General features: G+C 38.7%; 1 protein-coding gene across 9 annotated transcripts in view; it reads right to left on the bottom strand.

Moving 5' to 3' along the window:
• The window catches only part of ADGRL2 (adhesion G protein-coupled receptor L2), a gene marked incomplete at its 3' end in the record, with an annotated part of 124,668 nt that overhangs the window by 16,803 nt on the left and 82,410 nt on the right, over positions 1-25,455 (bottom strand). For 6 of the 9 annotated variants that reach the window (XM_080348695.1, XM_080348696.1, XM_080348697.1 and 3 more), the window contains 12 exons: positions 24,500-25,300; positions 16,362-16,658; positions 15,734-15,837; positions 14,710-14,895; positions 13,618-13,656; positions 10,571-10,754; positions 8,586-8,708; positions 8,121-8,326; positions 6,895-7,068; positions 5,671-5,880; positions 4,497-4,717; positions 3,166-3,232 (listed from right to left, as the gene is read on the bottom strand). In XM_080348695.1, coding sequence (XP_080204821.1) covers positions 3,166-3,232; positions 4,497-4,717; positions 5,671-5,880; positions 6,895-7,068; positions 8,121-8,326; positions 8,586-8,708; positions 10,571-10,754; positions 13,618-13,656; positions 14,710-14,895; positions 15,734-15,837; positions 16,362-16,658; positions 24,500-25,300 — 2,612 coding nt within the window. The remainder of the gene's footprint in view (positions 1-3,165; positions 3,233-4,496; positions 4,718-5,670; positions 5,881-6,894; positions 7,069-8,120; positions 8,327-8,585; positions 8,709-10,570; positions 10,755-13,617; positions 13,657-14,709; positions 14,896-15,733; positions 15,838-16,361; positions 16,659-24,499; positions 25,301-25,455) is intronic. The other 3 variants (XM_080348699.1, XM_080348702.1, XM_080348703.1) reach the window with 1 other exon arrangement.

Genomic DNA, 25,455 nt, shown 5'->3' with positions numbered 1-25,455 from the left:
TCCTTGGATATGAATGAATGTGGATCTACATGGAAGTCAAAATGCTCCGGCTTTTCTGACCACGGATTACAGGAGTGCACGGTTTGTTTTGTAGCCATCAACCTGCTCAATTGAATCACGTCTGCCTGAGCTTAGCAGCTTAAAATTCACTCCACACAGCCTGCAGTGCTGACATGGATATGATAAGACAGAAGAACAGAAACACCACTCTGAAGTAACCTAGCTGAACTGCACATGTTCTGACCCTTTTTGAACTCCCCGGAGCTTTTGTTACCTGGCAAATGCAACTCCAAAACTGGTCTTGTATCTCCAGATCTTTGCTCTTAGCCATGCAGAAGCCTATTTCTCCCTGGGACTGGCGGCAAGAGAGGTGCTCTCTGAAGAAGGCTTCTAAATGAGTGTGCACGCTGAACTCTTACTGAACTGAATTAATTATTAAAGATGCAGATGGAGCTGTCCAAATGATAAGAACAGCTCCTGACGTATCATGATCCAAGCTTTCATTAAATCATTTCAGGCATACTAATGGTTTCCCACCGCTCATTACTTACATGCTCTTTTCTCATAGATATAATAACCCTGGTGCCCAAAGGCATGACAGGCTATGGAAATAGTGAACTTGAAAGTTCCTCAGAAGACATACTGAGGAACTTCACATTTCCCCCCTATATTTCCCATTCTCATTTTTTGCAAACCTGTATACAGATACAAATGCAAATACTTAAAAAGTCAGGAAAAAAATTGCACGTTAAAGTAGTAAGCAATATTGTCAAAAAGAATTTATGTGCATTAACCTTACTGTTAAACTAAGAATCACAAACGTGATGTGATTAACATGTTAAAAAGCTTACCAAGTGAAATTCTCACAGGCTACTGATAGTAAGTAAGCTACACTACAAATACGGCTCGTTTTCGGTTACACTGCACACGACATATTATTTTTCAGCCATTACACTTCTCACACTTCTTCTCCAGTCTCTTTTGAGTTCTCAGTTGGGACGATTAGAGGGCAAAGCAATTGCTAGAGAAGAATTACTCCCAGGAACTGTGCTGTGATTGCTACCTGCTGTTTCATATTTTTGAAGTTGGGAATACTACTCCCAAAGGCCTTTTGCGTCTCGGCCTAAATGATTTGCTGGAGGATAATAATGTCATGGCCAGTAAATAATAGTGAACTATGTCTGTACATGGTCAATATGATTAAATGTCCTTCACCTCTATTCTCACTCTGACCTGGTTATGAGGAAGTGAAAAAGCCGTCAGCAATGCCCAAAGCTCCCCATGTGAAATGTTATTTTAAAGCAAGGGAGAGAAATGGAGGTGACTTGGCAAAATACTCCCCGTGACAATAAAATAAAAAGCTAGACACAGAAAGCAAAGTTATCAGCACACAATCAGACTTGTGGTAACTACACTATTGTGGCATGAAACTTAGAACAATTTTCTAGTAATGATTGCAACAACTGTAAGAAATACCTTTGTGTTGAAAAACATTGTCTGTCATGTTGAAAAGAATAAATATATCTTTCAATTGTAATTGCAGGTTTAACTAAAAAAGAATTCCTATCATTCTGAGACTTGATTTAATTTAAATGTATTTAGAGTAAACACTGTACGATTATTATGGTTTATACTTAAATCTTAAAACCACCATGATTTTTCTAATTCAACTTATACATACATGAGTTTTGGCATCTACCCCTGTTTCTTTGAAAATATGTCAATGAACTCAAACAACTCCTACGCTGCATAACTATCCTTTCTGAAGTGACTGCTCAATGACTGAAATAATAGTTTTTGATATAAACAGAGAGCTTATTTCGATATTGAAGACACTAAGAAAGAATGAAGTGCCTACGAAAGACTGGTCAGGTACATTTTCCATAGAAAGTTGCATAATCAAAGTATCAATTGACTTTTAAATGGTGAAGTGAGGTAAACTATAAGCTACAAAAAGTGTTGAAATAGTACATCCAGCATACGGATCTATAGAAGTCAGAAATTTCAAAATTACGCCTGATGCATGTGCTTCAGGTTGAAAAAATGACAAAATACAATCCCTGAATTTGGAAAGTCAAGGTAACTGAACTTCTCTTAACATCTCACAACTCACTACTGCATAAAGGCAGGAGAACAGGTAACTATTTAGCTTTTCAAAAGCATGAAAACAAATTATTTCAAATTATTCCAGACTCTCAGCAGTTATGACAAAAGCTGTCTATGTGCACCAGCCTTCTAGAATATTTCCCAAGCACAGCCAGGCTTTAAAGACACTGAACTAGCAGAGAAAAATACGGCGAGTCAAAATGCCCATCTTGCATTTGCTTTCTTTCCGAATTCCTATGTTGTGCAGTGTCGGTATTATTAGTCTGAAATAGCAGGGAGATGGTTTTGCCCTGTGTTGTCAGACGGCTCTGTGCTCTTTACCTAAAAGTGCTCAGAGAATGGATAATTGATGTGTGAACACAACATCCAAGCTTAAATGGACAGTGGGGCAACGCAGCTGTGGCTGCACAGATGGGTGTGCATGCATACAAAGACTCTACTCAACTGATTGCAAGAACGGGTATACGCTTTCTACTAGTTACAGAATATTCTAGTTCTTATGCTAAAAAAAGATGAACTTGTATGTCTGACAAAAGTTATATGTAACTTAAGTACACACAGAAGTAGTCACGGAAAAATACACGTATGCAACTACACATATAAATACTGTGTAAGTGTAACGAGATATAAGATTTACTTAATTATCCAATGCTTTAGAACACTTTTGAAATAATTATGTTGGATAATTAGCAGTTAAATTCTGGAACGTGTATGATAGTGACTCAATTGAAAGCAATAATAACAGTTCCTTTAAAAAACCCGTGTGTTTAGTACTTCATTGATTTTTCATATTACTACACATGTCAATACGACCTTCAGAGTTCAAGCCATTAGGAAAAAATGGCCACGCTGAAGTGCCACCACAGCTTTGACAATTAATCATTTGGTCAGCACTCTTTAAAGATTTCTAAACATTTATATAACCACTGGTCACATTACAAATTGTTTATAAGCATTTTCATGAAATGTCTTGTGAATAAAAGGATGGTATTGACTGATGTTATTCAATCTTTTTAACTTTGCTGTTAGGCAACTTAAAAGGAAAAACAAAGTTCTTACCAGAATAATAAAAGTAACAGGTCCAATGAAACTCCAGATAAAATAGTTATCTACATGGAGCCAGCAACTATCATGGAAAAGAGAGAATGAAAAGTGAACAATTGCATTAGCACCTCAGTCCAATAAATGGAAAACACAAAAATACTTCCTAAGCTAACATTTTGTCAGTAAACAATGATAAACACTGCACAGTACCACTTAGCCCATGGACATTTTTTCCTAACCTGCAACTCTTCTGGCGACTACTGTTTAATAACACTATTGAACTTGAAAAATATACCATCATGAATAGGTAACACAGAAGAAGAAACAAAAACCCATCAAAAGTTCTGGTCACAGGTGCTAATGAATCTAACATCAGTAAATATTTTTCAAAGGGTTTCCATGTAATCTTCAAAATCTGCTTTTAATTGTATCATGCAAAATGCTTACTGCTGAGGAATGGGAGACAGAAGATGTTCTGATGCTGTGTTTTGCTGAAAAACAGTGTAGTACAAATAAAATGCCCTAACTAGGAGTTGAACAGTAGAGAAAGAATATATATGACACCAGACTAAATGACATGTAAACCTATTAGGGTCGACTTCACTTAGCAATTCGTTTTTCATACAGCCCAGTTCCCTGCTGAATTGCTCTTATTTGTCTTGCACCAGTAGCAAAATCAAGCAGCTTTCTTGTAGTCAACAGTATCTTCCCATTCTGTAACTAATTTAATCAAAGGACGAAGTGAACACTATTGGTAGGCAAATTCACACCTTCGGTAACTCAAATCCGCAGAAATGTTTTCTGTCTACCTTCTGTCACTTTCTCTATATAAATATATATTTTTATTTTTGTTAATAAAAGGCAGTGGCTAATTCTAATCCTACTCTACCGGCCTGATAAAGTATTATGGAAGTGGAACATATGAGTTGGAATATTGTACTGTCATAACTCAGGACAAGACTTAGCTAGAGGGGCAGTTGGAACAAAGAGATCTAATGAAGCATTAGCTTAAACCTGGGCGGTTAGGCCTGTCAGATACTTTAAGTTAAGAATTTCTACTGAATATACATTTGAGGCCAAAAAGTTATTTACTTTTTCAATTTGTTTCAGGTCAATCTTTTGTGTTAAAAGAAAGACCATAATTTAGAATCGGTCTCTCTAGAGTACAAATCCTCTGAACCTAGAGAATTACAAAAGACTCTATTGTAATTTGTGCACAGCATTGCCATTCTCTTACCAATAAAGCTTTCAGATGGTGTTTTAGTCTGTCAGGGACCCTCTGACAGCTAATAGGCTTTAAAAAATTATTCACTTGAAAAACACTCAGGTCACTTGCAATTACTTACGCTTTCTCTGTTCCGTAGCTCTTATAGTCAATAGCTGCTGAGACACCAACTACTGTAGCAGGGAAGAGGTAGCCAGCAACATAATAGTACTTCTTCCTAGAATATTCACTTTCAAATACTTCTACTAACATTAGATAAAGCTGCACTCCTTCCAGACACATCCAGGCAAAGGCTGCCAGGAAGAAAAAGTGTAAGAGACCTGCGAATATTGGACATGCAATCTGCAAAGAAAAAGAAAGATGGAAATATAAACCACAAAATCTTCGCAGCATTACATCTCTAGTTAAATAGTGTGTAAGAGGACAGCATATACTTCATTTCTCAAACACAGGAGCATTTTCCCTACCTGAAAACATACACTGAAAGTAAATTCTGCTGAACACTATGAATGAGGATAAGGAAATCGTGTCCTCACTCCTAATCTTCCATTATAGAGTGGACTTTTCGATTTTATGAGCAACCCTTTAATTTTGAAACTGATATGGTTTTAAGGCTTATAGATGAAATGATCTGAGGCATGAACAGCTGGTTCTGGATGTGTAATACTGCTTATTTAAAACTGTGAAGCAGCCATCGAGCCATTTTTGTCTGCTGTAATTTGGAAGTTTCCACTGTCGTAACAGAAATAATCTGAATTCCCTCTCCTTTGACTGAATTCTGGATGAAATTCTACCAAATTAATAGATCTCAACCCAATGAATCTCTTCTGAATGACAGAATTAATTTCACCAATATTTCCAAAACACCTGCATGAATGTGCAGTGTGAAAATGAGTAAATATATAAATAAAGCTCTGTAAATATATATATACAAGAAAATAATAAATAACGTTGAGACATATGAATATTTAGAGAACATATGTATGTTCCTAGTATGTCAACACTTAATTTAATATCCTCTTTCAAAAGTTTAAGCCACCTGCTTCATTAATAGCTGATGTTTCTCAACTGAAAATGAAAAACATTGCTGTAAGCAGGAAATTAAGGCCACAGTGGTATTTTTGATGGGTGTAAATACTATTTATGAACATCTATCTTATTGTAACATTGAGCTTGTATGTCAGCCTTGCTGTGTCAGAATCCTGAAAGCTTAGCAGTGCTGTCATGTTTTAATTCAAATCTATTTCAAACAGTCATTTCAGAGAACAAGAGCAGTACACACAGAGAAACCTTACCTTGTACTCTGTCTTATCGATGCCTATTAGGAAAATGAACTCAGCAATGAATAGGTTGATACAAAGGTTCTTGTGAATAGTGTTACGATCGCTTTGCAGGCCACGGAAAAAACAGAATGTGAAGATGCAGATGGCCAGGCAAACAAGAGAGATGACAATTCCCACCCAGGTGATGACAGTGAGGAGCAATTCGTGCACTCCATCTTTGTACTAGAAATAACCAAGAATGGAGAAAATTAATATGACTCTTCATGAGTATAAACAAAAACCTATTTTCACAGGTAGCATCCAGAAACGTTACTTGTTCAATACATGAGATGGGCAAAATGTACTCAGTAATTTCCCAGTCTTGGGTCAGCTTCCCAGAAGAGCAAGATTAAGGTAAGTATAAGATGAGCAAGTCTGAGAGAAAAATGCCATAGCAGATAGCATTTTTACTTTTCTTATGACTTGCTGTAAACTTGTCAGGCAAGAACAAGTAGATTAATTTAACATTTTGGAAGTGCCACTGGGCTCTGACACAAAGAGGAGAGCGTTCCCTGGGACTTCCTACAAGAGTACGTGTTCGTTCCTACACACCTGTAGCTCCACAGTGGAGAAGAAAGCAACAATTTACACACCAATTAGGACAAAATGCAGAATACGTTACACATGTAGTTTCATCTCTAATCTCATGCTTAGCTACAAAAGGTTCCCTGCTTTGGTTGCAACAGAATCACTTTGTCATCTTGGTTGTCTTTTCAGCGACCTTTCCGAATACAATGAGTTTATGAAAAGTCTTGTATCCTTGCATATATTGCATGGTTTGGGCCCCCCGACATCCACTAAATGCTTTAACTAGACAACAGAATTTCAAAGTATGGAGAGGTATTTAAACAACCAGTACGGAAGCACCTTGACCTTCCTGCTCTAGGGAGGGCTGCCCCTGCGGATCCTCTCCAGCTGTACAGAGGGGAAGTCCGTAAAACAGCCGTAGGATTGGTCAGCACCTTTAAAATATGTCTTGAAAAATACTCTTGTCCTTCCTTGTTTTTCTTTCCTGTTATTTTGCTTGTAAATTTATGGGTGAGGAAGGAAAGTGCTACAGAACCCAAATGCTTTGGAAAGAATGGACAGAAGCTATAAATACTTAAGAAACTTCAGCCGTTTTGGATCTTGTTAAAAAAAATCAGAGCTAAATCTTAAGTTTGTTCCCTGTCAGTGGCTAGAAACATCATTACCTACCACAATTTCCCGATGAGCCATAAGAATTGCAAAGTTGGTTAAGTGACTGCAAGCACACGTTGTGTGAGTTTTATTTGTGTCAACCAGTTTGCAGCCTTGAGTTGACCAGTATCCCATCATAGTCCTCTCTGAGTAGTTCCAGAAGGAACAATTTGCATTGAAATAATTGTCAGGCTGGGAGATAAAAGGATAACATAAAATGAGGATTTCACACACTAAGATGGCAATAACAATTGTTTAATATGTGTAAAGCGTAATTTAGATTAAACTTTGCATGTTTCGGACAATAAAGTTTTTCATCAGCAAAATTGTGGACTATGTTATACAAGGAAGACATGTAGTTTAAAAGGGACTTTATAGTCCGAAACACTCTAAAGTGTAGTCTCAATTACTGTAGACCCAATTTTAAACAATTACAATTTCCATCTTACGATTTTATGCGCTGATGGTACATTATAGCCGTTTTTACTTTCTGCAAAATTAGGACTGCGAGTTTATTCTGAAGATATTTTTCCTGTAATTGACAATTTGAAAATATTGTTTTTCCCTTGGATTCTCACCTTTGGTCAGGCCAAAGTCATGTGAATAGACATCAGGAAAAAGTTTAGTCCTCAATGCCTATCTGTTTTGATGAAAAACAATCAAAACAGATTTATAAAAACAGGCAAAATGAGAGGAAAATCTAATCATATTTTCTCTGTCACGGTAATGATTATGTACTTTCCCCATGTGAGACATGAAAACAGAAAGGACCAAACTAACGAGCAGAGAAACACATCAAATAAATTACCATGAAGAAAATATGCACAAATTTTAAGTGTAACAAACCAAGATATACTACTTTATTCTTCACTGAATACATGCATTTAAACAACTTGTATAGGCTTCCAGAAGTTGGTCCAAAACGAATGTAAAAAGTTGAAGTGTCATTAAAACTTGCTACATAAGACTTGCTACTAGGGTAAGAGTTAATTTTCAGTTAGAAACAAATTAGTCATTTACATTTTCATGTTGATTACTGAATTAGCTTTCATTAAGAATACACTTAAGTTCTAATAATCACTGAACCAGGCTCATTTAATTTTATGTTCATAGACTTAACCAAGCTTGTGTCTCTGACCTAGTCCAACATTTAAAATTCAAATGGAAAAAAGGTTCTTTTTCTGCATTGCTTTTCTCTCTTGCTGATTTTATGACCTTCCCATTAATTCATTAGCATAACTCACATCAATGTGTTCCAGCGTGAAATGCACAGGATCAGTCAGGTACACCCGGCTGGACTCCTTGTTGATAGAGGCCGCAATGACATGGGAGTTGACGGCGATCGTGCTATTCCGCCCAGCAAAGTCGCTGCCCAGCTTTATGGTTGCATTTTCAGTACTGAGAAAACGCCCCAGACTTTTGTAAATGATGAAAACCAGTTTTGCTAATCCTACAAAAGAAAAAAAAAACCATAGCATCACGCCACAGAGGTCTACAGAAAGACAGCAACCCGTAAAGAATAAAGCACCGGTAAACAGAGAGGCATTTTCAAGCTATGGATTTGAAGAAAAACCACCCAGGTACACATGATCTTTAATAAAAAGCTGCAGAGCAGTTTTGTTGTGTTTTGTTTTGATATTTTAACTAGGAGAGGTAATGTAGGTTTTATACAAGTTAATGGAGCTCAGTGCTCCGTGCCCAGGACTCACCGTTCCGGCTGTTCTGTTTCACGGTGCTCGCCGAGAGCTGAATCGAGTTGCCTCCTTTACTGCCCTGAGGAAATTTCAAGTCCTGCACCTGGCCCTCAGTAATGAGCACTGCAACATCCAACACTGACACACCAGAGAGAAGAAAACGTGTTAAAAAAGGAGAATGCAGGGAAGGTCTCTTGGCCAGACTGCAATATGCCAGCTGACGGTATTTCCCCCCACTCTTTGTTTAGTTTCTCACGCTGCTGTCCTCATCTGCCACCGTAAGACAGATCTGTAGTTAGTCTTTAGCTAAGCCTAGTGCACATTACCAAAATGACAGCATTTTAACAACAATAACATGATATCAAACCTTGTTTTGATTTCTGCCCCCAAAACATCCACTTAAAAGCACCACACACATGTTGCAGAGAATGTCAATTTTGAAGCTCCTAATGTCTAGGCAGTATCCTCTGCTAACAAATTCAGAACTTTAAGTATTCATTTAAAGAGTTTTTAAAACAGTCGGCAAATACCTAAGTATACTTATGCCATGTGTTTAGCTAAATGAGTATTCATATCTAAAACAAAATCCTATTTTTTTCCTATATCTAATTCTGTATAAAAGGTTTATAGGAAACCATTTTATTGGTTCTGTTAAAAAATATTTAAATTGAAAACTTAGATACTACTCGGTCTTACTTAAGTTTTAACTTTATAACACATTTTATATTGGGAAGTTTTCATGGGAATACATCCAAGGCTGGATTCTCTTGGTTACTGTAAAATCATATAGGTCAGAGCAGTCAATTTATTGCCAAATATCGGCATTATATTAAACTTGTCTACCTGTAGGTCTAAATTACAGACTGACAAAAAGCATGAAGTTAGGGAATGATTTCTCTTTCTCTAAGCCACATCTACGTGTGAGTGCTGGGAATCCAGTCCCGCACGGCGTCAGGAATGTGTTAGTATGATTTCAAGACTGTTTATTACAAGAAGTGACGTTCAGTCTACTGAGCTCCAAGGAACCGCTCCTGTATATCTTGAGAGAGATCTTACATGATTCTGCCCACATTCCTTCAGAAACAACTGGTGCAGTTACTTTGATAATGGACTGTAACACCTTTCACCATCACTTCCCAGTATCTTCCTATTCAAATTAAAAACTAGGCAGAATCATCTTCTACAGTTACAAATATGCAGACAGTGAAACGTGAAAAGTCCCATTTCTGCAGTCTATTGCAAGTCTCCATCTCGGTACCCCTCAAATTAGCTTGCTTGTACCTCGCTGAGACTAGATTCATCTCTGTAATAACATGAAGGAATTTTAATTTTATGCACAGTGATGATTTTTGCTTTAACACATCCCGTGTACCAATATTTGCGCATCTAATACCAAACCCCTTCTTTTCTCTGTCACCACTTAAATTCCAAATCATGCTGCAACTATCTTCAGCAATTTTGCAGTCTCTGGAGCATAGCTATTCTGCATTATGGGAGATGTAGTTCACTGAACACATTTTTACCTGAAGGCAGTCATGTTTAATATAAACATTTGGGCTATGTTCTGAGTGCCTAAAATATTTAACCGGCAGAGTACGTTGCAAAAAAGTAATTTAAATTCATTAGGAACAGATTATATGTAACAGGAAAGCATTTCTGCAGCTTTACAGAAAGCAGTTACCTCAAAAAATCCATACTCTGCCATTTAAGCACCCCTTCATATCCATATGTTCTGCTAATGATTTTTCAGTGGTAAATCAACTTCGCAACATCAACTGCTTTCCATTTTACACTGTATTAATGACACTTAAGAATAATGATAATTTTGAAGAACTAAACAAGAAAAGCATGTCTCCCCTGCTTAGGAACGTTTACCTTTCCACTAATTGTTGCACAGCTCAGCTTCCAAAGAGTATGTGGCTATGCAGCATATTTTTTTCTGATTTCGTGTACAGCAATGCATAGCACTTTAAATTATGCTTGAAAAGAAATTGACTTACCGATATTTTCTGTGGGCATTGAGACTCTCGTTGGTTCTAAGAGATTATCAGCCAAGACAAAAGCCCCTTCTTCTAACGTATCGAGTAGCATTGTGGCTGCATGGGCTTGTTCTGAAGAATTCATGTCCTTCCAGGACTCCAGAGCTTCAGGCCTGAGCAGGTTGTCCACTGTATCCACAATTGCCTGCATTCATTAGAAAACTATCATTAGGTCTGATTGCCCTAGGCAGCTGGGGAAAACGTCCAATGTTATCTGGTGACAATTATAATACTTAACTGTCAGAATGATTTACTGTGATTTAATGGCACTAGAAAACTGTTCTCAATGTAAAAATATTTTCCATCCTCTCACTGGATTAGCATTAATAGAAAGGCAGCTAGCCACTAGCATTGTGTGGTCTCTAAATGGTAAACATACGGATTTGACTCATCTCACATCAGATATAAGTCTTATTAATGTGCTGAAAAATGTAAAAATAAATGCCAGAAGTTTTGCCTGAAGCTTTACTCTTAATGTCAAAAGGTGTAGCTTTTATTTAAAAATACTAATGCCCAAACTGGCAGTCTGCAGTTTTGGCAAAAATGATAATAATAGTCTTCTGTAAAGTTAGCCCACCTCATGCTGCCATAGCACTATAAACTACTTATCTATGACAAACTGCCTTCTTTATTACAGGAGGCATGAAATGAAGCTGACTCAGTGGATATAAATTAGCCTGGGCCACTCTCACTCCCCCTCCTGTTCTTGTACCTGTTCATAGATACTTAAAAAGATTACTAACTCCCGTTCCTACACAAAGGTCAGTCAAAAAAGGAAATCAATAGAGCAAACAAGATGTCCACTGACTGTCCCTGTTATCAGTGAAGAAAAAACTGCAAAACTGAATAAAGGTGCCATTTAAAAAAGTCTTCCTTGTAACAACTCTATTATCATGTTTTAAGGTTCATTAAGCCACACATAAAGTAACAGTAAATAAGGAAGAAGAAGAATTCAGCAACATGATTACATTATTTTTACAAAATAATCCAATCAATCACAGTAATCAGTTAATCAATTGAAGGCAGGCTCTTACATTAATGCATAATGTAGCTGTGCATTGAGTATGCTGTGCATTGAGTACGCCATGCATTGCTGAAACACCCTGTTTACTCTGTCCCATTTACCTACTCATAATGTGTCATTAAGCATATATATTATTTGTTTGATCAATTTAAAAGTGCTGGGAATGAAAACAGAACACACTGCACAAACAGAAAGATGTTGGTCTGGAATACTATATTGCGCAAATAAAGGCATGGGAAGTGTTGGTCAAGGCTATTGTCAGAGCAAGATTAATTAGCCTAATCCATTTTAATATCCTCTTTCTGTCTGCATTGTGAGCCACCACGACCTTCCTGGCAGGTGGAAGATACCTCGAAGTGGCATTAAAGCCTTTTTTTCTTTCTCTAATGCGAGACAGAATAGTCAAAATGCTCGCACTGATACTGCTGCAGCCATTAACTAGAGTGGAACAGAAATTGGTCTGCAGAGGCCAGATTCATTAGTCACCAAGAAATACAGATTGGAGCCTCTAATCTGAGGTACAAATGAATCCTCTGTCACAAAGTGGGAACTTGCTTCATTTGCATAGTGTAAGTCAGCTTTTGATTTGTAATTTCAAGAGGTTTATTAGTCTTATCTAAGCAGAGAAGCCCATTTGAGACCTACAGAAAATGACACCGGTTGGAAATTAAGGTTGTGCTGTGGTTTCTTGTATATCCCCATATAGTGCTGATGGTATGCATTCATTAATATGAAATACTTTTTATTTATTACAGGATAATCTAACTCTGCATTTTTCCTGTGGAAAATGATCACCTGCCCAGTAATACGTCAAGGCATCCTCTCCTCTCAGCCAGAGGCAAGTGGGGACCACACGGCCCCTGTGACGTAGCTGTTGGAGCAACCCCGTTACTGCTCTTCTCATGTTCATGTTCACTAACCTCAGTCTACTCAAACCGTATCTGCTGGATTTCCATTTACTATTAGGAATGTTTTCTAATAAAAAACTATTAAAATTGTTATTATTTGAGAAGTGAATTTCTCTCCGCATCTTTGTCTCTTTTTGTCAAATTTTTGCATAACTGGACATTCCTCGTCACCCTGCTGGCCTGAAGGATCAAAGATAAGCACCCTCTACAGAGAAATGCCTCTTCAGTAAGAGTCTGAATTATTTTATTATGTTGAAAAGCATTTCAAAGTTCTTTTCAAAGATCGCTCTTACATTTTATCTCAGAGGGTACAAGCAAAATTCGGTATTTTGAAAGAAACTTTGAAAAAAAGGTGCAATATAATTTTTCAGAGCCAGACATGCTCTGTTGTAGGACTTCTTTCTCTTCTCCCCAGGCGCGAGGTGGCATTAGTGCCATTGCGTTGCATGGCCGCTGTAGAAAACCCTTCTACAGCGGATGAAAGAAACTGGAAATCGGGTGGCAATGTGTTACATGCCCTCCACACAGCCTGGTTAATGGGACACAAGGCAGATATTTTACTAGTAAAATCAGAGAAATGTCTGTCTTTACATTTTATCCTGAAGTCACTGAATCTGGCCTTTGTAACAACTCTTAAAACTGTAAGAGTGATTTTGCTAGGTAGAAGAATACACAAAGAACAAAGCAGGCTATATAATGTACACTTTTCATGCAAGCAAATTAACTCTAAGCAGTCTTTGATATAAAATACTACCAATATGGATTCATTTCTCTTAAGTTGCCAGCTTTTTTCTCTACCCAAAGCTGTATTATGAGAGATGTTACTTCCAATTCAGATAATAACCACTTCTGCTCTTTTAGTTTTGAACAAGTTGAGGTAAAAGAGGTATAAACTTTGATCTTTTTTTTTTTTTTCTGAGCATTATACCTGTGCAAAGCCAACATTTGTACAGTTGATATGGGGCACAATAGACATTTATCAAAGACTGAAATACATAGGATCATGCAGCAAGATGATAAAGCGTGGCAGGTTGCTGAAGCAGGGAGAAAGCAGGGTGACAGCACAGGAGAGATACCTTAAGGTAAGCCCTGCATGTCTTCTCTCGTTTTTGGAGCTTTTTAGTAAGAAAAAAGAAAATCAGAAGTTAGACACATTCTGGAAAGCTTCAGAAATATTTAAAAAAAAAGAGTCTGGTGTTTCAAATCCCAAACTTGAACCTTAAACCTGGACATTAATCTAGTCTTTGTTCAGTGATGTCTATTAAAAAAAATAGCACACAGGAAACGTTTTTCCCCAACCTTCATACAGGTGCCCAGATATCTTGCCCAAAAGGTGGGATTTGTGTGAAAAGGTTAAAGGCAGAAATCCCTGTGTGGGAACTTGAATTGTCTCTGGGAAATCTCTTCTAAGGGCAGCTAGGGATTGTAAATACAACTATTGCCAAAATAACAGGAGCGTGTGGAGCTCTTTCTCTGAAGAAGGCTGAAAAACTGTTTTGTTTGTAGCTTGTTGACTAAGCTGAGGCAAAGAAAGAGGCTGAGAAATACAGCTTTTCCTCTGAGAAAAAGAGGAATGGTAATAACACCCGTGATTTGTATTTAAACTACAAAGACATATGTTTTCTCTGAAATGTTTCTCTGAACATCCTTCCAGAGAAAACACTTATTCATGTTTTAGATATGCATATTAGTGCATTTTCACAAAGATCAATTATAAGTGATGTTGGCGTGTTTATAAGGCTAAGAAAGTGCTATTATTCTGCAGGAGGCCAGATTAAAATAAGACCCTGCACCTATTCAGAATCCCACTGATTTTATTACATGTTCAGGGTTAAAAGGATCACTGGATAAACATGTTGATTTGTTACAGAATTTCTGAGAGCTAATGCCCATTTCCCTCACGCTAGTTATAATGCATTCCAGATTTTAATAAGGGACACAGCTATGTATTTTAGGACCAGTCAGCTATTGTGAATTATATCTTATTCCCTAAGGAAGGTAATTGCAACTTTCTGCTGTATATTTACTGCTGCTTTCTCTTACATGTGTATTCCAGAACTAAAAGCACGCAGGAACAATGTATAGATTAATATTTCTGAAAGGAAAAAAAAATAGAAGCACAAGGGCAATGGTTATCCCAGCAGGAGGATGTGATGGGAGGTGTGTACCTTGTTATAACTCCTTCCAGCAGAGTCTTTTTCACTGGGCCGTAGTTCCTGCAGCTGAGCATCCAAAATGTCCACGAGCTGCTCCATCAGCCTCACTGATGAACTGACATCGCCAGCAAAGACGGGTCCTTTGGTGTGTTTAGCCAGTTCATTGGCCAGACTAGCAGCGTTTTCTCCACTTCTGATCTGAAATGACAATTTATATTATCTCAGCAGGGTCCCTTGTTCTGCTTGCGGCTCTTAATTCCAATTCCCCATGTACCTTTGTTGTGGTGAAATAACCATTTGCACATACATTGAAATCTGCAACTAATTGAGACCAATAATGTTCTCTTTATCTCAGAAGATTAAAGGTTCTTAGATCCGTGACACACAAAAGCAGTTCTTAACAGCCATCAAACCCAGAAATCAGACCGAGACTTTTGGGCTAGATCTTCTGTGCATCCTCACTTTTATTTTACTGCCATTATCAGGCAGCAAGAAATCTATTTGTTCATACTAGTGCTTGAGGCATTTGAAAGTCAAGTAGCCTGGTACTGACAACAAATTATCCAGTTTTCATAAACTTAGTAAATCTCAGTAGGGAGGGAAAACACAGAAAGTGGCTCTACGCTCTAATCATACTGTTATTAATGCTCTCAGACAAAAATCTGTTTATTACAGTATAATTTTTCCTGAACCAATGCTGTGTGATTTATAATATTTTATTTTTTAAGCAAACACAACTTTTGTTTTCTGAAGACCAGTAAAGCTACTTTGCTTTAAATAGTGATGAAAACACATAAGTACAGATTCAATGTAAGAACTTAACTTAGAGGGAGAGCATACCGAAACATACATATGAACCTAACTGTTGGCCAATGCTGTTGGCCCAAACATGGCCAATGTACACAAAGTGCACCCAATTCCTTCTGTTTAAATAAGCACAAAGTAATAAAGATGGTTACAACAAACCAAATTATTAATGCTCAGAGTTAAAATCCTTAATCAGCAGTGTACACCAGATGAAAAGGTTTCAACCAACCTTCTGAGCCAGCTGATTTACCCAGTGTGAGGTGCAGTTGCTAAGATCAGGGCCTCTGGGGTTCCACGTTCCCGTTAAGACCACGCAGAGATACGAGGCAGTTCCTACAACAGGTGCAGAAAACGACAGTGAAATGGAAACCATTTTTCCACGTGCATTCAGGAAATCAGCTCCTAAGCAATGCTAAGTTCTGAATGCCGCTAATGGCAGCGGTTGACAATAACTGAGAAAAACGTAAGGAAATAATGTAGATTACAAACAGCAATAAGAAGTCAGTGAAAAATACCAGACGTTTTCTGCAAACAAACAAAAAGCCCTTGATTTTTCCTGGAGCTCATCCAGAGAGGAGCTCGTTGTAAGAAAGGCAGCTGTAAGCATATTTCACAACAGTCCTCAAGCAAAGCCCTAAAATTTGACCTGGATTCTCAAAAGCGCGTGCGCAATGTAATTCTGCAGCTATGTTCCAATGGCACTTGTGGATGAAAACCTGACCATTGCCTGTAGATGCCGCATTCTCCAAGTAACAACAAACTGTGTGATTGACATTAAAAAAAAATCACCATGAGAGAATAACACATTGCTTTTGAAACGTCTGCTTGAAATCAAGATACATTTTTAAAGGCAATACCTCGTGTTCCTTTGGGGCAAGGGCGTTCAACCATCATTCCTCTTTGTGTCTGAGGCCAGCTAATCCCCCTGGCCTCAGTCGCTTCACAGAATCTCTCTGGCAAAGGGAAAAAACTTGTCACAGGAGGGATTTTGGTTGTGGAAACAGGTGGCGGTGGCTTGGGTCCTCTGCTTCCTTCCTTTGTTCCTCCAGCTAATGTTGTGCTTATGGGACCTTTCTGTGATGTAGTGCTAGTGGTTGACACTGTGGTTTTGTATAGCTCTGCTGAAGAAGTTACTGTCACTGCTGTGGTAGGCACTGCACAGAGAAAATTAGAGTAATAATAAAGTAAATGACCTCAGAATGATGAAAAAAACCCAGTTCTTTAAATGTTGTTTATGCAGTTTAACAGGACTTTCTGGTGTCTCCATTCCTTTATCTTAATATTGCCCTTTTCTTATTGCTATTTTGAGTGCTTGAGCTATAACTTGACCATTTTTTCTTTCCCCATTCCCAGCTCATACCAGTATGATGTTTCAGTACATTCTCCAAATAATCCCTTCCATAATAAAAATTGATAGTTGTATTTCTAAGGGCTGAAAGGCAGTTCTAGCGAGTTATCACTACATAACAAACACGCCCAAAGCAATTAAAGATTACTTAATCACTTTTGCAGAAGGAATAACTCAATAGACAGAATCATTTCAAACAGCACGCCGCAAACAACATAGTCCAGCTCTAACAACAGAGTCACTGGGCTGTAACTAACGAGACCATTTTAAAAAAAAAAAACCACACCCCAAAACTTCAAGTCACCCACTACACACCTTTCAGGAAAATAATTACGATAACATCTTGGTAGCCGGCAGTCATTCTGCTTGAGAGAGCTGCAGCATGCCCGATTAGCTCCAAACAGAAGCAGTGCCTGACACGTGTGCGGTGTTCTCATGTTTGAGCATTTTGGGCCTTGACATCCTTTTTTGATAAAGCAGGTACAAAGACACAACTCGCTCAAGCTAGCGGCAAATACCGAGTTTAATCTTGTATGGAATACTAGGATTGGCTTAGGCCAAACTGCTTCTGTCTGGGCCTCGGTCATGGCGCTGCCTGGGCCGGGGGCACCACGGGACACAGCCCAGCTCGGTGACAACGCCAATGAACGCGGGGGGTGACAGTCCAGAATTGCTGCTCGTCACCTCCCAACACACACTGAGCAATGGCTGAAGCGATGCAAGCCAGCAATGCAACTGAAACAGTTATCGTTAATGATTTCCCAATCTTCATTAGTGCTCACAGTGCTTTACAGGCACATAAAAGCACAGATCCTGGTGCTGGGAATAAATGAGATAATACCAAGTATTTTAAAAATCCTAACTGATAAATAAATGAAGCTAATTTTAGGATTAATTTCAGTGGATAAAGTGGCTTTTCTTATTTGTTTTTTTGTTCTGCTAGGCCCTCGAACTTTGACTTATTGGACAACGCATCTTCTCTAAATTAAATAAAATACAAAAAAACCCCAAACAAACAAAAAACAGCAAAACCCACCAAAAAAAAAAAAAAAAAGGAGGAAAAAAAGAGCTGCCATTTAGAAGATGTGTTTTAAGTTCGCATTTTGAATAAGATTGACTTTCAGTTGCCTGGCGGATAACAGTAACAATTATCTCAAAATCCTTTTACAATTATAGTTCAGTTATAATACAGTAGGAGTCTCAAATACGAATTTATCTTTTTATTTTCGCATGAATTTAGAGTGTAATTCTGAGCACCACAATCTGCTTCTGAAGGCGAAGCGCAAAGCTGTGCTTCCTCGGGGCTGTCTCCTCTTCAGCCTCACTCGTGGTGGCACAAACACCGTCTGTAATCGTGCTGAACTCCTGGCGCAGCCAGATACGATGAAACCTACTGAAAGCCCCAGATCTGTTCTGCAAGTGCTTGCCTGACATCTTGTGAAACTGCTGTAATTTTCTTTTGATTACAAAGCATCCAGCCTTCTAGTGCTTTCCCAATTAACATTTGTCAAAAACATTTGCAATCACTTGCAGAAGTGTCAGGCAGCGCCTGCTGAATCAGGTCCTGGGGAACTGGTGGGGATGGAGAATGATGCAGGGGACAACCAATTATTACTATCCATCCCCTAACACATTGTGCTAATTAGTACACATTTAATCACTGAAATGTGTATTAGCATTATTACAATTACTACTCAAAACCTATAATGTTTAGGATGGCTTTGTCTCAGGAGCTAAATATCACTGTAAGAACTCATAACAACCCTCTGAAGTTCAGTTGGGAGGTAACAATTTTCAGAACATATTTTGTGCTGCACCCTGAGCTAAAATATCCTGCTGTCATTATGCAACTTTAGGTAGAACAATTTTAATGTTACCCATTAAAATCAGTTTCAAAGCTGATTCAAAAATGACCTGCATAGCTTAGTAGCAGCACATATTTTAGAAATATATTTATAATCTCACATTTTATGAGAAAGACTTCAAACCACCCCTCTCACAAAACTGAAGAAAATACAGATAATTTCTAGGAGATTTTCTCTTGAATTAAATTTTTTAAAAGGAGATGTCAGTGTATTTAAGAATGTACCAGGAAACTTCAGACAGTGCTAGAAGCCTGCGAAAGACAAAGGTTGAAGAAATAAGAAACGACCGAACACATCAATTTAAGGAATACATCTAGCTTTTAGAAGGCAGACCGTTTTGGTTTTAATGACCTGTTGGGGAACTTAATCTGTAAGGCCATTCTCCTGAGCTGCAAGGAGACACACGATAGCTGCCACCACCTGATGTGTCTCGTTCCGAAAGCCGAGGGTGCCGGCACCTGCCGGCTGCCACGCATGGCCTTGCCAAGCGCTTTCCCAGGGTAAGAGCGCGGCAGGGATGATTAATGTGCTGCACCTAAGAACAAGAACAAACTCCATGTCGAGGTTATTAACCTATTGTTCCAAGCAGCACGGGTGAGCCTGCACAAGGCTTAGGATACAAACTTTTTGTCCAATGCCAAAAAAAGCTGCTTTTACAATCCGAGATTCTGTTCTGGACTTTTTGACTAGGCCTGACATGCTGAGGAGAAAACCAAAACATACTCTGCCTTCTTCTTTATAAGAACAGGTGTGTGTCATTATCAGCCGAAGTCTTTGTAAAATTTAAAAAGATAGAAAAGGAAAAAAAGCAATATGAAGTAAATCCAAAGAATCAAGTTGAGGGGTAATTAACTTACATTTGTTCCATGCAGTTCCTAACAGCTGATTTAAACACTTACGCATACTATCTGTTTCTGAAAATGCAGACACACTGGAGTAAAACTTAACACCTGTTTTAACAGTGTGGTGTCTATAAAAAACATAACACAATTGCCTAGGACAGCAGGGGAATAGTAACTTTGTTTTCTCAACTGACGGGGAGTAGATTTAGAGAAGGCACACAAGCTCTCTATCTGGCATTCTTCGCCAACGCGTTTCTAGTCTAAGCAGGCATGAAATACATAAAAAATGTAACAAACAACCCAAACGAAAATGAAACCAACCAACCAAAACACCCAAACCCAACCAAAACACCAAAACAATTCCTCAAGCCACCCAAAAAACCCAAAGAAACAGAAAAGCAAAAAAAAAACCCACCCCAAACCAACACAAAACAAACAACAAAACACACACACACACAAAAAGGTACAAACCCCAAACCAAACCACAACCAATCCAAAACAAAAAAGCCCTCATCCAAATGACAACCATGACCTTAGATTTTAAAATTCTGTTGGATGATGTACCACTTCTGAAAATAACTAAGGGTTCATCTCTGGCATCTAGGTAAGTTTAGAAATCAGCTGCATGGGTTTTTCAGTTTTACAGGAGAGGTATTTCAATGTATTTGGACACGTGAAAATCTATGTACCTGCCTTCATTTTCAAACCGTGTCATATACTGAGCTTCTGTGTGAAGCAATGGAGATCAGAAACCTGTGTAAATCCACATTTCCCTGCCTTCTGCTTATTACCGCTACGTGCCTGTCTTCATGCTTCAGTGAACAGCAGGGAAGTTGCTAAGACTTACCTAATTACCTATGGGTTCCAGCTATTATGCTGCCCAGTACTCTATCGACCCTGCCAAATTCTGTTTAGTTGAAAGCGAAAAGTTTACACAGCCACTTATAAATTTATACCCTGAAAATTATAATAAATACAACACACAATTAGCAAAATACCTATGATCAAGAAATGTGCTATCTGGTCCCCATGATGCTGTCCTTACTTGTACAAGCACTCTTTCATCAACCCGTAGTATATCAGATTTGGTGTAACAGTAAAGATCTTATTTACTTAACAATTTGCTGCATGACTTCATCGTAGATTCTCGGTGTTAAGAACACTTAGTTGCACTGGTTTCCTATTATTTCAAGCCCTTGGTGATAGAACTCTCTGAATTCCTGTTCTGTCCACACTCACAACAACCATATTTTCCTGCAGTGATCCAATAAAACTTAATGATGGGTAACATGGTACAAAAGGAGAGACGACTTCAGTTTGAACAGTTCACACAGCGCAAATTGGGATGAGCGCAGATGAAATCTCTCCCTAACGCACTAACACAGAACAAAAGGATTTATCCTCTTTTTGTTACCAAGGAAACCTTACGATGTAATGCTTATGTTTACTTTTTAGGCTGAAAAATTTTCTTCATTCTTCCTGATCTTTTAACTTCAAATTATTCTAAAAATTCCTATTTCAGCAAGGATTCATTTGGTCCCTTGGATACTTCCCTTCAGAAAGAATGTAGCAGGACACATCCACTAAATTTACCAAGGACATAAAAACTCTGGTTTGTTTTGAATTTTTTCATAGTTGCCTTTTGCAGGACTTGATATATTTTATTTCTAAATTAATGTTTTGATTTTTAGATGTATTTTTTATACTTAACCTTAGAAAATGTGCTCTCCTGCAGCATCTGAGTGGTACTTGTCAGCTGTACCTCTGAAAGCCATTTCTGCATCTATGTACTATAATTCCCATGAGAAGAGAGAAGAAACAACACATAAAGAATGGCGTTCTAAGGGGTTCTAAGGGCAGTAGACCAGATTAACATGGTAAAATAGTAGCCTGGCTGCCGCATCCACAGTTTTAGAAATCTGAAGAGTTCTTCTAAAGATAAAGAAAATGAGGATATAGGGAATACATAACACAATTACAAGAGAAGAAAATGGCGTAGGTTTGCAGCAAGGGCAAGGTCAATGTTAGGTTAATCATAGTGGTATTTCAGAGGTTTCAATAGGAAGATTTAAAAATGAAATAAACAACATAGAGAGAAAAAAGGCAGGTTTGGGGTCATGGATGAATCTAAGATTTTGGCCCTGGGAACAAATGTAAACCCTCGACCTCAAAAGCGTGACTCCGATGTGAGAAATTCATCTGTCATGTAGGAAGAAAGACTGTTGGTTCTGAAGTACTCAGTAGCTGGACGTGATGGCACACACAAGAACTAATGGCCAAGGCAGATAGATGGGGGGGAAAGAATCAGCATGTGTCTATATATCATTACTGCTCCCACGGTAACAGAAGGAACACAGATGGCTGAGTTTCCCACAATGGCCCAAGTTAACCATTCGAACAGATAAGGCCACGACTTCCAATTTTGAGGTACTGACCTTGTGACACCATTAAATACTTGATATTAAAGGACCGTTGCAAAAAGACACTAAAAGATGTTCCGTGTGTTAGGTGACTTAAAGAAGGTTATCCTAACACCTATGCTTCTCAGTAGATGATTAAGGAACCTGAGTCGACCACAAAAAAAGAAAAAAAAAAGAAACACAAAAACGTCCTTCATCGAATGTGATGAAAATCTGTTCTACTTCATACGAGATAAAAAACTTGCAATGTGTATTACACATATAGGTCCTTTAACTGTGTAACGATATAATACAAATAAAATATAGAGTTAGAATCCGTACAGAATCTCTTCTTGGTTTTATAGCAGTACATCTCAAGGACAATCATATTAGATAATTTTTCCTTTAATTTAGTAGTCTTTAACTACAGGCAATTGGCTTGGGCAAAAGAGGAAATGAACTGAAACATATTTTTAGATCTGCTATGTACAGATCCATACAGAACTAAAATATTTGGTACTGCCTTTACATAAGGAAAAATACCATTTATGACTATACGCATCATGTATTCAAATAAATCTAGTGTCTTTATATGGTTTCTATATTCAAAAAAGGTCATAATCAAATTTATTTACTGATGTCATGACGCATTTAAAACCCAAACTCATAAATCACTCAAAAAATATTCCTTCTCTGTCTTCACGGGTGAATGAGCAAAGAGCTGGGATGAGCGGCGAGCAGCCCGTGGCCTGCCCTGCACCCCTTCTCGTCCAGCTCTGCCTGGAAGGAGCTGCTTCTCCCCCTGCCTGGCACGCCAGCACGGAGCCCAGGAACACGAAGGGCGCTGGTGGATGCCCAAATCTCTGTCTGATACTACATGGGATGTGGCAAGTATATGGACTGTACCTTAGGATCTTGGAGACTCTCTCATAATAAAAACATTAAGAAATGTCTTACTGGAGAATTCTGGTTTACTACTGGTTACTGGTTTACTAAACCAAAGGAAGTATTTTACAAAGCCTTTTCTTCCTTCCCTGCTCTTCTGTAACACCTTTCCCTCAATGCAATGATTTAAAGATCAGCTTTTGCCACATTCATGGCAGCTGCCTGAACTGCAAAATCCACTTAGAGCCTGCACTTCCATTTCCTCCTTTTACAATTAAAGCTTTGGAGAATTTAAAATGCATCTTCACCTCAGTTAAACCACATGAAAAGTGTCATGCGTGAGGATGTATGAAACGAAAGCTACACATTTTTTCTGATTACATAGGTGGGCATGTCTCTGCTAAGAGCAGCCCCGAAGCCTCCCTAAGGAAGGGACTAGCTTGACGTTCAGAGGGCAAAGCCTCCCAGGATGGCTGCAGCTCAGACCCCAAAGACCTGGCCCCTGAGCTTGGCCATGTATTGCCAGGGAGGTCTGCAGGGGACAGCTTGGTCAGGTCTTCACTTGGCTTTGGAGATCACTGATGTACTGGTTCTAAAATGCCTTGTTCTGTTGTGTCTTACATACTTCTGTACCTCGGAAAAGCTGTATGTATGTTGATGTATTGTGTGCACACTACGGGGTTTGCATTGCTGTGCGTGAATCAGCTTTGCTGAAGCAGGACAGGAACTCTTCACGTGCATAAGCCACTGTTACTACTTTCAAGTATAAAAACTGGCTGCTAAACACGCATACCAGTTATATGAGAGAAGTGAAGTATTACCTTCATTGCTAAAGCAGCTTATCAACATTCTGTGCCTTGCTGCATGCATCTTCTGCCACAGAGCATTTCTCTTGGTATTTACTCTCCCCTGCAGATGTTAATATGTGGCTATGCCTGATCATGTCATTTTTAGGGATTTGTGAGTCCTGAAGACTTCCGTTTTTCTTTCCTCTTTTGGCAGTAAGTCTTTCCTTTCAGACAGTTGTTCTAACTTCAAGTGAGCTGAACTGCAGTTGTAATGGACTTACCGAGAAACCGGCTAGAAAGAGATCAGATAATCTTGTCCAACCTGGCATTTGAAAATGTGAAAATAGGGCTGCAGAAAAATATTTATGCTCGGTATTGCAAATTAACCTCATACATCTCCCCTGGGACCTCCCAGCACACACTGCTTTCAGCTCCTGGCGCCAAGAAGTTGAAAGGCCTGCATGGATGTTGTAATCAATTCAGAACTCAGGTAACACCTAATGCAGGGGGAACAGGGTTCTGGCTCAGCGTGAATGAACTCAAACTTACCTTAGCTATACAAATCAAACTGACTGAGGGTAATGAAGTAAATAAACAATTCCTCAAGTCATTCTCAAGCACAGAAAAGCTAAATGCTTGTGAAAAAAAGAAAGGAGAAAACTACTAGCCTGTAAAACAAAGGAAGTAATTCTATCTTTCTTCACGGGTGCCTCGCACCGATGTAACACTGTACTGCTCCGCACGGCGGAGACAAGCAAACCCTCCTTGCCTTTCTGCCAAGAGCTAAGTCTAAGACCAAAGGTATTGTCACACAGTTCTCTGAATGGAAGTGCAAAGAGATTAAAAACGAGAAAAAACGAATTCTTACCTTGGGCAGGATCAGGCGGGCCAAACTCCAAAGAGTATCGCAGAATGAAGTTGTTATTCCACACGTACAGCTGGTTGTCTCTGGGGTTGTAATCCACTGCGGCGATGTATTGGTACTGGTTGGGGAAAGGAATGTCCACGTGCTCGCCTCTGCTTAACCTGGTGTTGTAGATGTAATCGATGGTGTTCTTGCCGGCCTCGCTCTCGTTGTCCTGATACACCGACCGCACTACATACAGGACACCACATATCATGAAAGCGTTGGACGCTGCCCGTTTGTCGTATGTTGTTTCCCAGGTGGCTTCGAAACGCAGGGTGTAGGGGTTCAGCTGGCTAATTACTATCATCCCATTGTTTTGCTCCGTAGCATAAATTACCCATAAGCCATTTTCATCAACTGCCAAGTCAATATCAGTCTTTCCTCCCCATCGGTATGGAGAGGTGTCATGGTAATTAGCATAATTGATTATGGCCTCTCCACTCTTAATTCTAGTCCTCAAATCGAATTTTACTATGTTCCTAGTTCTTTCCTTGTTAAAAAAGACAGCGCCATCATACACTACAAATCCAGTACCGTCCACTCGATTTGGGAGTTTATACGTCGTCTGCTGGCGTCCGTTTTGGAAGTCCTCTAAAGAAGCATATTCTATCAAAGTATCGGTGCGATACGGAGTCCATGGCATGAAGTATATTTTATCTGCAGCCTGGAGAGGATCTTTGCACCAAGCACCTGCTTTTTGTTCAGCTTCATATAAATACGGTGAGTCCACAATTGCTTTCAACGTCCCCGGGCAAACAAAAACTAACAGTCACAGAGAGAAGTAAGACAAGAATTACATCAAATTAAGACTGTCTCATCATAAAAAGAAAAAAAAAAATATAAGAAAAGAAAAGGTAGGTAAATCATAATGACTGTGGCAGGAAGAAAAAAAATCAATTTAATTGGCACTAGATTAT

The sequence above is a fragment of the Nesoenas mayeri genome (genome assembly GCF_963082525.1).
Source record: "Nesoenas mayeri genome assembly, chromosome: 8".
Taxonomy (NCBI): Eukaryota; Metazoa; Chordata; class Aves; order Columbiformes; family Columbidae; genus Nesoenas; species Nesoenas mayeri.
The sequence above is the reverse complement of the archived record's forward strand: the minus strand, read 5'-3'. Positions and strand labels throughout refer to the sequence as shown.